The 13,030-nt window shown below is 55.5% G+C and overlaps 1 protein-coding gene across 1 annotated transcript; it reads left to right on the top strand.

Moving 5' to 3' along the window:
- Positions 1-438: 438 nt before the first annotated feature.
- LOC133351074 (prothymosin alpha-like) lies at positions 439-9,118 on the top strand. The gene is made up of 5 exons (XM_061565991.1): positions 439-759; positions 7,018-7,101; positions 7,239-7,311; positions 7,769-7,857; positions 8,196-9,118. Exons 1-5 carry the CDS (start codon positions 715-717, stop codon positions 8,253-8,255), a joined length of 351 nt encoding a protein of 116 aa, XP_061421975.1. The 5' UTR covers positions 439-714; the 3' UTR covers positions 8,256-9,118.
- Positions 9,119-13,030: the final 3,912 nt, after the last annotated feature.

Below are 13,030 nucleotides of genomic sequence, written 5' to 3'. Positions count from 1 at the left end.
GTGGGGGCCGCGGCGGTGACGGCGGCTCGCCCTCGAAACCCAAGAAACGCGCCTTGCCATTTCCGGTTTGCACACGGGCCGTCGCGCCGCCACCGGAAGTCGAGAAACCCCCGCGTGTTTTTTTTGTTCCCGTTGCTGTATCGGCATCGCGCGTGTGGTGTGTTTTTTGTAAGCGCTTTGTCGGCCTTTATCATTGCCGTCGCTTTTACGCGGGATTCTCCGGTCGCCGCGCCAATTCCATTTTTAACTTCGATGGAATATTTTTTTGGCTAAATGAGAAATGATTGGTCCGTTTTGCCGCCGCCTCATTTGCATAGCGCGGTGGGGGCGCGGCGCCTCCCAATGGGGGCGCGGCAACGCCCACACCCCTGGCCGCAGCCAATGGGCGCGAGCCTCGCTGACGACACGTGACGTATAAAAGGTGGCTGCGCGATCGGCCCGGGCTCTTTAAGTGACAGCGCCGTTTCGCTGTCGGCACGTGAGGAGCCGGGCTCTGGGCGCTCTCGCTGTAGTCTCACTAACTCGCTCAGCGCAAAGCGGCTCAAAGCAATCCCGTAGCGACAACCCGGCGAAGAAGAACAAGACGCGAGAGCAGCAGCCGCCACCAGCCGCCAGCGCAAGAAAGCTTCAATCGGCAGCAACTTGCTATAAGCAAACAGCAAGCTTCGGCGATAACCAATTAAGCTAATTGGCTGCACGCAACGAAGAGGAGCCATGGCTGATACCGCGGTTGACACCACGACTGAGACGGCAACGAAGGTATTTGTTATATTTACTTAAGTATGCGAGGCCGCTTTTCTCTCGTGGTGGCGTGTGTGTGCTGTGTGTGTGTGTGTATTTGTAACGATGTGGCTATCTGTCGGCTTTGCAACACGCGCTACACCTGCGCGGGTGGGTGGGTGGGTGGTGGAGTAAATGCCACTCGTAAATTGAACCCTGCGACGTGCAAGCGAAGCGTCCGGAGGAGGAGGAGGAGGAGGAGAGGCTCCACAATAGTTTTGTGAACGACGAAAAGTGGAAGAGTTTGGGAGCGAGGCGATTGGTGGACTTTTCCCCACTTGCCGCTGCTGTGGATTCAAACATTCGTGGTCCTGCTTCTTTAGGAGGGGGCTTTTGTGAACATCTTTCACCGCCACCTACCACCAACGCGCGCTAATAAAGTGCGCTCGTTTTGGACCTCGCTACCACCCGCTTGTGGACTTTTATCCGTAGGTTTGAGGGTTTTGTAAGTGTTTGTTATGGGGGTGGATGCGGATAGTTGGTGGGTTATTTCTGCGTAATGGGGTTTGTGTGGTTTCAATGGGTTTGCTTTAAAATGCGAGAACGTTTTGCGCGCCACTCCACGTGGTCCGGTCTCCGAAGACAAAGATCACCCGTATAGTCTTCAGACTGTTGGGGGGCAAGTCCTGTTAGCGATCACCTATTAAGGTCGGCACGGCACACGGGGGAGGTGGGTGGTCAGCACCGCGCCCGGCCGCCTTTGTCTCTCCCCCCCCATGCCGATGTTTATAACACCGCACCAGGTTACAAATTTAAGGCTGAGTCGACCTCGTGGGAGGTCCGGAACCGGCTCAAGATATTCGCCACCAATATTGGCTGCGAGCGCGAATCAAACCTCGTGTTGCCGCCGATTCGTAGCGCAGCGCGCTAACCACTGCGCCACCACTCCCCAACATGCCCCGCGTCTCCACTCCATGCTGCACGAGAGGGCACTTGGCATATTCATACCACACTGCGTACACGACAGCCGCTAGCTACTACTACAGGCACTATACCGCATGCAAGTACGCATGGCACGCGTGCTACCTATATAGTGTGCACACTTGTTCAGGTTAATTAAACACAAGTTTGAATTAACGTGTTTTCAGCCTCGTTCGCATTGTGTAGAGGTCATCGTTTGTGGTCGGGTCCCAGTGGCTTGGTGGAGTTTCTGCGGGGAAGTCCGCGTTTGGGGAGTGCTCGTGTGGGGGGGGGGGGGTCTCTGTGTGACGGCTGCCGCTCGCTTGCTACTACGGGTAGAAGAAGACGAAGCAGCGCTGCGTGGTGGGCGACAGCGGCGCTCTGGGCGCGCAGGTGCAGCGGCACCGGCGGCAGCCTTGCAGCGGTCGTAGTGGCAGCCGTGTCGTGTGTGGTGGTGGTGGTGTTTTAATTCTACACGGTGTAATCAACGCGGTGTGCTTGTTGACGCAGTGAGTAAGTGGCGAGTGAATGTTAACGTGGGTGGTGGTGGTGGTGCGCGTTACTTGCAATGTTGTGTTCGTCCTTGGCTTCTCAATGTGTGGTCCGCGTGCATTTACTACGGCGGAGGCCACCAACCCACACGCAGCTTCCAACAGGGACGTCTCGCCCACTCCACAGTGGAGGGGCCCCCCTCCCCACCACGACGCCCCCCCCCCCCACGTGTAACTTTAAATTCGCTTTCCCGCGTAAACCCAACGCGAAAATCGCCACCCCCCCCCCCCAGTTAGCGATGGGGGTTTTTCCCCCTTCGCGCTCGATGTGGCGCTGCTGCTGCCGTGGGAGAGGCATGTGCGCTGGGTTCGTGGTGCACGGGGGAGCACACCACACACACACACCACCACTACACCACACACACACCACCACACACACACCACCACTACACCACACACACACCACCACACACACACACCACCACTACACCACACACACCACCACACACACCACCACTACATCACACACATACACGCATGGTGCACGCTTTAGTAGAGTACTCAAACCCCCCACGTTTAAACCTCCTCCCCCCCCCCCATTCGTTTGAGTTAGAGATGGGGGCGGAGAGAGAAGTGATAATGATGATCATAAATTGTCTCTACTTTAAGCGGCCTTTCTTTTGTTGTGGCACTAGACGACGTCGCACACATTGCATCGCGTGTGATTGTTACTAGGCACGGGTTTGCATTGTGCGCGCGTCTGTACATAAATAGGCGCTCGCCAACACACCGCGTATGCTATATACAGAGCACGTGTATATGCTGTGGCATACATCGGAGAGAGACAAAGGCGGCCGGGTGTGGTTTCTGGCCACAACCACCCAGCTCATTGCGCCGTGCCGGTCCTAAATAGGTGCTCGCAAACAGAACTCATTCTCCCAACCGCAGCGTGTACGGCTCACGGGGATAGACATTTGCTGTTGGCTGTATAACACAACACACCCACACCACGTGGGGCTGTGTGGCAGTCTCGTACTCCCATAGACTTGCATTGACGACAGTGCGCTCAGTCACCAACCCCGACCACTGCGCTGGCGTGGCCGAGTTCGACTCGGGGGGGGGGGGGTCACGTTCAGTCGATTCCGTGGAGGCGAAGAAGTGTTGGAGCAGGCGGCCCGTGCCGACACCGCGTGCGCGAGTTAGCCGTGCGCAGGGGGGGTTCCTGTGCGAGTGCACATCGAGTGAGTGAGTGTGGTGGTGGTCGTGCCTGACGGCGCGTCTGGTACAGAATGTCTCTTGTTCCCGTGGCGCTTCTTGTTGTGTGCGTGTCGGTGCCGCGCGAGTCAGTCGAGAAGCAGTCGCGAGTAGCAGCTCTACCACAGTGGTGGTGGTGGTGCCGTGGGCTGGTTCCTGGCGGCGGTGCCGTGGGCTGGTTACTGGTGGTGGTGCCGTGGGCTGGTTACTGGTGGTGGTGCCGTGGGCTGGTTACTGGTGGTGGTGCCGTGGGCTGGTTACTGGTGGTGGTGCCGTGGGCTGGTTACTGGTGGTGGTGCCGTGGGCTGGTTACTGGTGGTGGTGCCGTGGGCTGGTTACTGGTGGTGGTGCCGTGGGCTGGTTACTGGTGGTGGTGCCGTGGGCTGGTTCCTGGCGGCGGTGCTGAATCTCGTAGCGCAGGTCTGTCGGCCCCAGACACGCGGCCGGTGGTCGTCTCTCCCCTTCTGTGCGCGCGGACCCCCCCCCCCCCCCGAGGCTGGGTCCCATTAGTGGCGTCTGGTTCCTCGTGGGGCTCCCCGCCTCTTGTTAAACTTCATGTATCCACCACCCAGGGAGACCACCCCGTGTAACATTGACTACCCCCCCCCAAAACCTTCCCTTGGAAGAACCCCCCTCTAAAAATCCCATCTGCCCGTGCGTTTGTGGAGCGAAACCGGCCTCATTGCACAAACTCTCTCTCCGCACGCGCGCGCCACTAACGCCGCGTGGTGTGGAGGCGCGCCAGGGGTCATAGCGAGCCGCATTAGTTGGCCACTGGACGTGTACACCGGCGCGCATGGCGGGGGGGGGGGGGGTCCCATATTTAACCTCGCCACGAGCGTCCGTGCCCTTTATTCGACCACGACGGCTGTATTCACGCAACCGAGCAAAGTGTGAACGCCCCTTTATTGACTTGTAACACAACCAACATCGCACGTCTGTGTCGCCCCCACCACTCTCATCGTGAGTAGCGTGGGGACGAGGGGTGAGGGGGGGCCCCCCTTTTTATTTGACCGCCCTGTGCGTCTCAAACGTCGGGTGGACATTCGCCCCCGCCCGCCCGCCGTGTGTTCTGGCCGGCCGCTCGCTCGCTGCCGTGCGCCGTCAACCCCGCGGGGTTGACATTGCTGCAAGGCGGCAGCAGTGGGTGCGCTCTGCAAGCCGCGTGCCGGCGGGGGGAGCCGCAGCTGCAGGGCTTCTGCAGCTGCGGTGTCGTTTTGCCGCCCCCAACGCCATCGGCAGGCATCCTCTTATTGGGCGCGCTTGCAATTCAACTTTTGTTGTTGGCATAGAATACACGTGCCCCCCCGCCCAATCGGTTTTTGTTGGGTTTACCCCCCTTTTTTAGGTAGAACAAGTGGTGTGTGTGTGGAGCATCGCGCGCGAGCTGTGTGTTTAAGCGGTGTTCACGTGGCCCCCCGCTGGGGTAGTGGGAGATTTGCGTGGAACTTCTTTATCCGCGACTCGGCGGCGGACCACCGAATTCGCGCACGTTTAATTTGTGTTGCCACCGAGCTGATAATAGGAATGTGGATAACCCCCCCCCCCCCCCGCGATTTTCGCAGATAATAGGATTTGCGGATTGAAAAAATATACATCGCTTGCGATTGTAGTGAACATTTGCAGATATTCGGACAAAGTCCCTCCTTATCCACGGTTATCGCGGATAAATGGATAATAGCGTATTTAATGGGATGGTGTATAATCTGTCGAATTATCAGTTTTATCCTCGCGGGGTTTTTAAATACATTTTAATTGTAAAGGTTTTTAAATTGTTAATGGGTTTTTTTTTCCCGCCAATTGCTTAGGGGGGGAGGGGGGGGGTGTTGGTGCTGGGGTCGTAGCGCACAGCCCAGGGGCGCAGTGGGCGGTTTCGCAAAAAAAAAACTCCTTCCAATGGACAAACCCCCGTGGCCTCCACTACCCACCCACCTACCTCGCTCGCTCGCTATTTAAAGTAAAGTGAACGAGAGAGAGGGAAAAACACACGCTCGCTTAAAAGTATTTAATGTCACGCAGCCTTGGGGTTGTCTGTTGGCCCGAGTCGGGGTGCAGGAGGGGGCGGTCTCATCTCACCTAAGAATCGCCAAATGTTGGGAGACCCTGGGACAAAATAATTATTGCAAATGGGACCAATTTGCTCATTAGCTTTTGTGGCACTTAATAGAAACACATTTTAAATGTAAAAAAAAATCTGCTTGGGGTACAACTAAATTTTCACCTTTATTGTAAATGCACGACAGTTCCAGGGGAGAAGCCTCGCTTTTTTTTTTAAAGAGTAGTTTCCTACATTGGCATGTTTGGCAGATGACTTTTATGTGAACGCTTTAAGTGTGTAAGGAAACCACCACCGACTCCATTATATGGGCAACTCAAATAATGGCTCGGGCAGATCGGCCACCACCACCAACCCCGGCTGTTATGATCCAAAAAAAAACACGCGGTCGCATCTCCTCCTCTGCTGCGTGAGCCACCAACCCCCGTCCAAAAAACGCGGCTTTAGTTTTTCTTAACACAAGCAGCGCTTGCTCCCTCGCTAGTTCGCTCAGTAAAAGCGCACACCACGCCCGGTCCTTTAAAGGGCTCGCGTCTCCAGCCCTGTGAGAAAGGAGCAAAAAAAGAATCTTCCCCCCCCCCCCCCCCCCTTGTGTGTGTGCGCTGCGCTATTGGCCGTGGTGGCTGGCTGGGTTGGGGAGGAGGAGGTTGGTGGTGGTGGGGGGGGAAGAGTCGAGGTGGTCGCTTCGGTTTAGTGTGGGCGGGCTGCAGAGACGCGTGGGACGGAGCCGATTGGCCGACGGTGCGCGCTCATCACCCCACCACCACCACCAAGCCGCCGCCTCGCTGTGGCGGAGGCTCGGGGCGCGACCATCTGCGGCCTCCCTCCCCACCTCCCCCCACGTCAACCCCAACGCTGCTCTCGATAATGGTGGGGGGGGGCAGACGTGCACCCGGGCAACCCAACCCTCAATGGGGGGGGGGCGGCCCGTGCCATTGTCCCACCGCCGCAGCAGCAACAGCGGCGGCAGATTGGACCCCGGCGGCAGATGTCGCCTTTGTGTCGACGAAACCCGATGCTGCCCCGAGCGGCCGCCCGCCCGCCGGCTGCAATGGCAGCGGCAAGCAGCCCCCCCCCCCTCCTCATCGCCCTCGAACAATGATGTTTATTGTTCGGAGTAGCGATCCTTTCGAGAGGAGCCCGCGAGCGTTTTGTCAGCGCCAATGATGAAAAAAAATAAAGGCTTTGTTTAAAAAAAAAAGTTTTTACCCCCCTCCCTTTGCCCAGACGTGAGGTTAATTTAAACAGGTGCGTCAATTGCGCGGGTTTTTATGAATTTCTGACGAGTTGTACGGGGGGGGAGGGGGAAGGGATTTTGTGCCTGGGCGTTGGATATAAACGCAAGCTTGCGGGAGAGTAGGCAGTGTGTTTACCAAGAGATCAACAGTTTCGTGACAAAAGTTAATCTAGTTTTTGCCATTGATTTCTATGATTTGCACCTGCATAGGAAGTGTCCGAATCGTAAATGAATCCGCGCTGCTCTCGGCATGCCGAGACCCACCCTTAACACGGCCGTTGCGATTGTCCTCGCCGCAGGACCTCAAGGACCTCAAGAACAAGAAGGAGGAGGTGGTTGCCGAAGAGGAGGACAGCCAAGATGCCCCCTCCAATGGCGCCGAGGTAACTCCTGGGACCAGCCCCGCGCTGGTATCTCTCTCGCGCAGCCTCGCATTTCCCTGACCACTCGTGCACCCCGTGCCAGGGTGCCCTCAACACATGACCTCTCTCTAACCTCCATTCCACCTTCTCGTGTGCAGGACGAGAATGGAGAGGGAGACTCTGAAGAAAATCCAGAGGATGTGGACGAGGAGGAGGAGGCTGACGAAGAGGGTAAGTGGTGCAATTACAAATCTCTTTCCCGCTTGTATTCGTGTTGTGCTGTTGGCAAAAAAAACCTTGTTGAGAACATCCATTTGAGATTGTCATGGTCGCTCGCCATCACCTGTAGATTGCTGTCTTGAAACTGTCACCCGAATACTGTTGATGTTTCTTTAATACGCCTCAACCTCGCCTTCTTTTGGGCCTGGAATGGGCTTTTCATATAGCAATAAAAACCTATCTTTTTCTCATCTTGCAATACTGGGAATTGACATGCCTAATATAAAACGGGGATTCTTGTGCAGTCATGGGTGACTTGGCTGAGATGGTTAACTTTCTCTGCTATGCTTGAGAACCCGGTCTAATCACGTGTGGCTGAAACCCAGACACCACAACCCAACCAATTGCTCCAGCACGGCAATTATCCACCACCTCCCCGCACTCAACATGACTCTCCTCCCCTTCACAGGGGACGCTGATGAAGTAGACGACGACGATGATGACGAGGAAGACGACGATGAAGCGCCCTCAAGTAAACGTCCAGCGGAGGAGGATGAGGTACTGACGGCTGCGTTGGAAGCACTGTGGCTCTGCCATGGGGTTGTGGTGGGGTGGCTTCGGCAACGTGGTTGGAGTGTTGAGGCTGTGTGCGTGCACATATGTCTGTTGGTCGCTATTTAAATCGTGGGAAGGCTGCCCCCTGTTGCAACTCCGCTGGCAATTGACGCAGACGCAACAATGTACGGCAGCTCCGCCGAGGGCTAATGCCGAGTCAATCGCAGTCGGCGGCAGTGCGGTTGGCTTGTCTGAACCGTCGTCGCGTGTTAGGTGCGCTGTCGACTCTTGGACTAAGAATTGTCTCTTCTCTACCCCCCCTACCCCTTGTCGTGTTTCAGGACGAGGCGGACAAAAAGAAACAGAAAACTGAAGACAACGGTGATTCGGTGGAGTCCTAAGGGGGGAATACTGGGAAATAAAACTAAATTGGGAGGGGGAAAAGGAGAGGAGTGGGGGGGGATTTGGTTCCCTTTTTTGCGCCGTCCAAAACCTGTTCCCCTGCCCCCGCCACTGCTAGGGCTACCGAGTAGTGGGTGCATTTCTCTTTGTTGGTTTTTTTTATTGGCATAGTCTATATTTTTAAAAATAACAATAACCAGCCCACACTGGAGTTGCTGCAGCCTTTTTGTTTTAAAAAATAAAGTACACCTTCCACCATCACCCCCCCCTCCTGATTTTAGAAACGTTTTCAATGAAATAAAAACGACACAAATGCAAATAACAAAAAGGGTTTTTTTGTATACCTATTTATTTTATACCACAACCGAGGGCTCTCGATGTGCACAAAAAAGGGACGTTGGGAGGTGCAGCCAGAGGAGAAGGGGGGGGGGGGAAACGGGGTGGGGGGGAGATGGATTTTGTTAGGAAGCGGTGAGAGTGGATCCGCGATGCAGCCCCAATTTACCCGGTAGCCCCTGCAGAGGGGGTGGGGGAGCGGTGCCATGCCCCTCTTAAATTTTTTTTGTCCGTCCCTTGCTTTTTTTGGGGGGGGGGGGGGGTTAAGGAAAGGAAAAAACTAAACTTGTATCATTCCTTTAATTTTTTATTTTATTTCTTTTCTTTATGTAAAGAATCACGTAGGCTAAACTTGCGTTGGGTCGTGTTATTGGAAACACGGGCCAAAGATGTTTTTAAGTACTGTCGTTGAAAAAAAATTCAGGCCCAACTCCTGTGTGAAACAACAACAACCAACAACAAAAAGAATGGTTTTCTTTTGGATGTATTTGTAATGTAGTCTGTTAATAAAATTTGACAAAACGCCGTGCTCTGTTCTTCATTGTGAATTGCACAATAACACTGCCCCAATAAAGTCCATCAGAACATCACAAGCCCCGCAACGCTGTCCATCTCCACTGACAAAACGCCGTGCTTTCTGTTCTTCATTGTCAATTGCACAAAAACACCGCCCCAATAAAGTTGGCACCAAGACTCCCGTCAGAACATCACAAGTTCCGACTCGGATGCCCGTTCCCCACTGGGGATGGGCAATGTGAAATCTTCCACCACTGGATGCAAGCCTGCCAGTGAAAGATGAAATACTGCACGATGCACATTTTGCATACAAAGTGAAATTTTTTGACTCGTTTGTTTAAACTCGCTATGTAATTAAGTTCACGCGAGGGTTTGTGGAATGAGACTCGTTATTAAATACGTCTTTAGCTGCGTGACATCACTGGAAAACAACTCCCACCATCTTACAAACCTCGGTGGCCATTTTATGTTTGCCCATGGAGTGAGACGCATCTCGCTTTGTGTTGGGGGGGGGGGGCACTCGGTGCACCGGCCGTAAGGCCACTTGCCACGAGTCGCCCATTGCCCTCGCAATGCGGACAGCACAGAGGCATCGCGCCTCGCCAGGTGTCGTGGGGATTTCCATGGATGTGGGAATTCTCGTGAGATGGGGGGGGGGGGGGCGTCGATGAATGGTGATGACTCCGTGTGTGGCCGCTAGCGGGCGCCATGCCGCAGTGTGGACTGCATCGACAAGGTTATTTAAACACGAGGGTGTTTGTCACTGCAGTAGGCGTGGGCCCTGGCACGCACTCGCACGAAACCAGTTCCGACTTCCTAGCAGCACTCCGGGCTGCACGTATTTGTTGTCGGACGCAAAAGCTGTAGTGGGTGGCCACCCAATGGGAAGGGGGGGGGAGAGACAAACACGGTCCGGGTGTCTGGTGTGGTGTAACGTCGACCATATCGCCCCCCTCGCCTTGCTGTTCGGGGCTCGCAAGGGACTTGCGTCCACACCGAGGCCCCCCACGAGGTCCCCGGAGTTGCCGATGCGTAGCACGGTCCATGGGCCACGACAAACGCGTGCGGTAGTGACACCCACGGCACAACCACCACCAACAACAACACCGCGGTAGTGACACCCACGGCACCACAACCACCACCAACAACAACACCGCGGTAGTGACACCCACGGCACCACCAACACCGCGGTAGTGACACCCACGGCACCACCAACACCACCACCAACACCGCGGTGGTGACACCCACGGCACAACCACCACCACCAACACCGCGGTGGTGACACCCACGGCACAACCACCACTAACACCGCGGTGGTGACACCCACGGCACCAACACCAACACCGTGGTAGTGACACCCACGGCACAACCACCAACAACAACACCGCGGTAGTGACACCCACGGCACCACCAACACCGCGGTAGTGACACCCACGGCACCACCACCAACAACACCGTGGTAGTGACACCCACGGCACAACCACCACCACCAACAACACCGCGGTGGTGACACCCACGGCACAACCACCACCAACACCGCGGTGGTGACACCCACGGCACCACCACCAACAACAACACCGTGGTAGTGACACCCACGGCACAACCACCAACAACAACACCGTGGTAGTGACACCCACGGCACAACCACCAACAACAACACCGCGGTAGTGACACCCACGGCACCACCAACACCGTGGTAGTGACACCCACGGCACCACCACCAACAACACCGTGGTAGTGACACCCACGGCACCACCAACACCGCGGTAGTGACACCCACGGCACCACCACCAACAACACCGTGGTAGTGACACCCACGGCACAACCACCACCACCAACAACACCGCGGTGGTGACACCCACGGCACAACCACCACCAACACCGCGGTGGTGACACCCACGGCACCACCACCAACAACAACACCGTGGTAGTGACACCCACGGCACAACCACCAACAACAACACCGTGGTAGTGACACCCACGGCACAACCACCAACAACAACACCGCGGTAGTGACACCCACGGCACCACCAACACCGTGGTAGTGACACCCACGGCACCACCACCAACAACACCGTGGTAGTGACACCCACGGCACCACCAACACCGCGGTAGTGACACCCACGGCACCAACACCAACACCGCGGTGGCGGTGGTGCTGGAAAGCGAGTAGCCGTGATGAACAACATTACCGTGTGGATCTCATAGCAAGGGCGGGGGGGACCGCGCCTGGGTTCGAATCCCGACTTTAGTGCTGGGGGGGGGGGGCTTTTCCACGTGGAGTTTGGACGTCTGTGCAAATAAAACAATTGCTTTATAGCTCCTCGGAATCCTCGAGTATAAATGAAGATTTCTCATTCTTGTATGCTACCCCCCCCCTTCTTCTCGCCGTGCTCTGCACGTGTTGCCTCCGCGTTCTCCCGATGCCAAACAAGCACCTCCTGTGGCCGCTCTTGGGCGACGAACATCCCGATGCTGAGAAATTCCTTTCGCAATGACTCCCTTAGGGGATTTGCAGTTTACAACACGCGCTCCATGTACTGCATATACAACATCACCGCCCTCCGCCCCCCTCGAATTGCCGAAAACTTGGCAGGACTTTCAAGAAGAAGAAGAAGAGAATAAGAGTCGTGACATTGCGAGACCATCCCGAGTCGGCAGTCGTCACCACTGACGAGCGCGTGGTTGAGTGGCGCACGTGGACTAGGACTCTACCGCAACACGTGCTCGCGTATAGTAGAGCGCGTGTGTGTGTGTCAGCGTACTGCGCACATGTGTTGACATGTGCACACACGTGTGTAGTTGTACACACGGTCTGTGAGAACACGACAACACAACCGACCGAGTTAAATTCCCGGCACGCGGCTCATGACAGTGGCGAGTAATGCCTGAACCAGTCCCTGAGTCAGTGTATGACACACACTGACACGCCAGCACTGTAGAGTAGTACACACGTGTACAGGTGTGGCGTGTGACGTGTTATACGTGTACAGGTGTGACGTGTGACGTGTTACACGTGTACAGGTGTGTGTGTGGCGTGTTACACGTGTACAGGTGTGGCGTGTTACACGTGTACAGGTGTGGCGTGTGACGTGTTACACGTGTACAGGTGTGTGTGTGGCGTGTTACACGTGTACAGGTGTGGCGTGTTACACGTGTACAGGTGTGGCGTGTTACACGTGTACAGGTGTGTGTGGCGTGTTACACGTGTACAAGTGTGGCGTGTGGCGTGTTAAACGTGTACAGGTGTGGCGTGTTACACGTGTACAGGTGTGTGATTAGTAGTACATGTGTGAGTAATCTGGTACACGTGTGAGAGCTGGTGGACACGTGTGTGATTAGTAGTACACGTGTGATTGGTGTGGTACACACGTGTCTGTGTGAGAGCTGGTACACGTGTGTGATTAGTAGAAACGTGTGAGTTGTCTGGTAGATACGTGTGACCGATCTGCCTGCCTGCAGATCTCCACGCTGCTGTAATTCCTGTAGTTCGCGTTATTCGACTGTCTCAGTTGCTTTGTTGCCACAAGAACGAGAGGCTATTTGTGGACTCGTTTGGTTGGTTCCAAACGTTTCTCCCTGTGGCTCACTTAATTATGATGCGTGTACAGTACAGCCCTCTTGGCAATCCACTGCTGGATGAGAGCCCTCCCCACGCTGTGCGCTTTCGAGGAGGTATTTTGTTTTTTTTTGCCATACTTCACTACGCTGGTCAGTACATTGTTGGGTGAAGGCAGGCAGCAGTCGTGGGAGCATATAACGTACAGCACAATCGTCGAGTTTCGTCGCACTGCCCTTTGCTGCTGATGCTGCTGCTCACCACATACCAGCTCCGGATGATGACAAACACGGGACAAACATCGGCAGCATCAACATCTCGGGGAGGGTGAGTCGGGGTTGCTTAAATGGGCGACCACCGTGC

This window comes from Lethenteron reissneri, chromosome 36 (genome assembly GCF_015708825.2).
Source record: "Lethenteron reissneri isolate LAM-NWPU_2019-01 chromosome 36, ASM1570882v1, whole genome shotgun sequence".
In the NCBI taxonomy this organism is placed as follows: domain Eukaryota; kingdom Metazoa; phylum Chordata; class Hyperoartia; order Petromyzontiformes; family Petromyzontidae; genus Lethenteron; species Lethenteron reissneri.
Note: the sequence above shows the minus strand (reverse complement) of the source record. Positions and strands in the feature narration are given on the sequence as shown.

Coding starts and splice junctions, on each gene's coding strand:
- LOC133351074 (XM_061565991.1), top strand. CDS start 715: ATGGCTGATACCGCGGTTGACACCACGACTGAGACGGCAACGAAG. Junction 760..7,017: donor CGACTGAGACGGCAACGAAG/GTATTTGTTATA, acceptor TCCTCGCCGCAG/GACCTCAAGGACCTCAAGAA. Junction 7,102..7,238: donor CCCCCTCCAATGGCGCCGAG/GTAACTCCTGGG, acceptor TCTCGTGTGCAG/GACGAGAATGGAGAGGGAGA.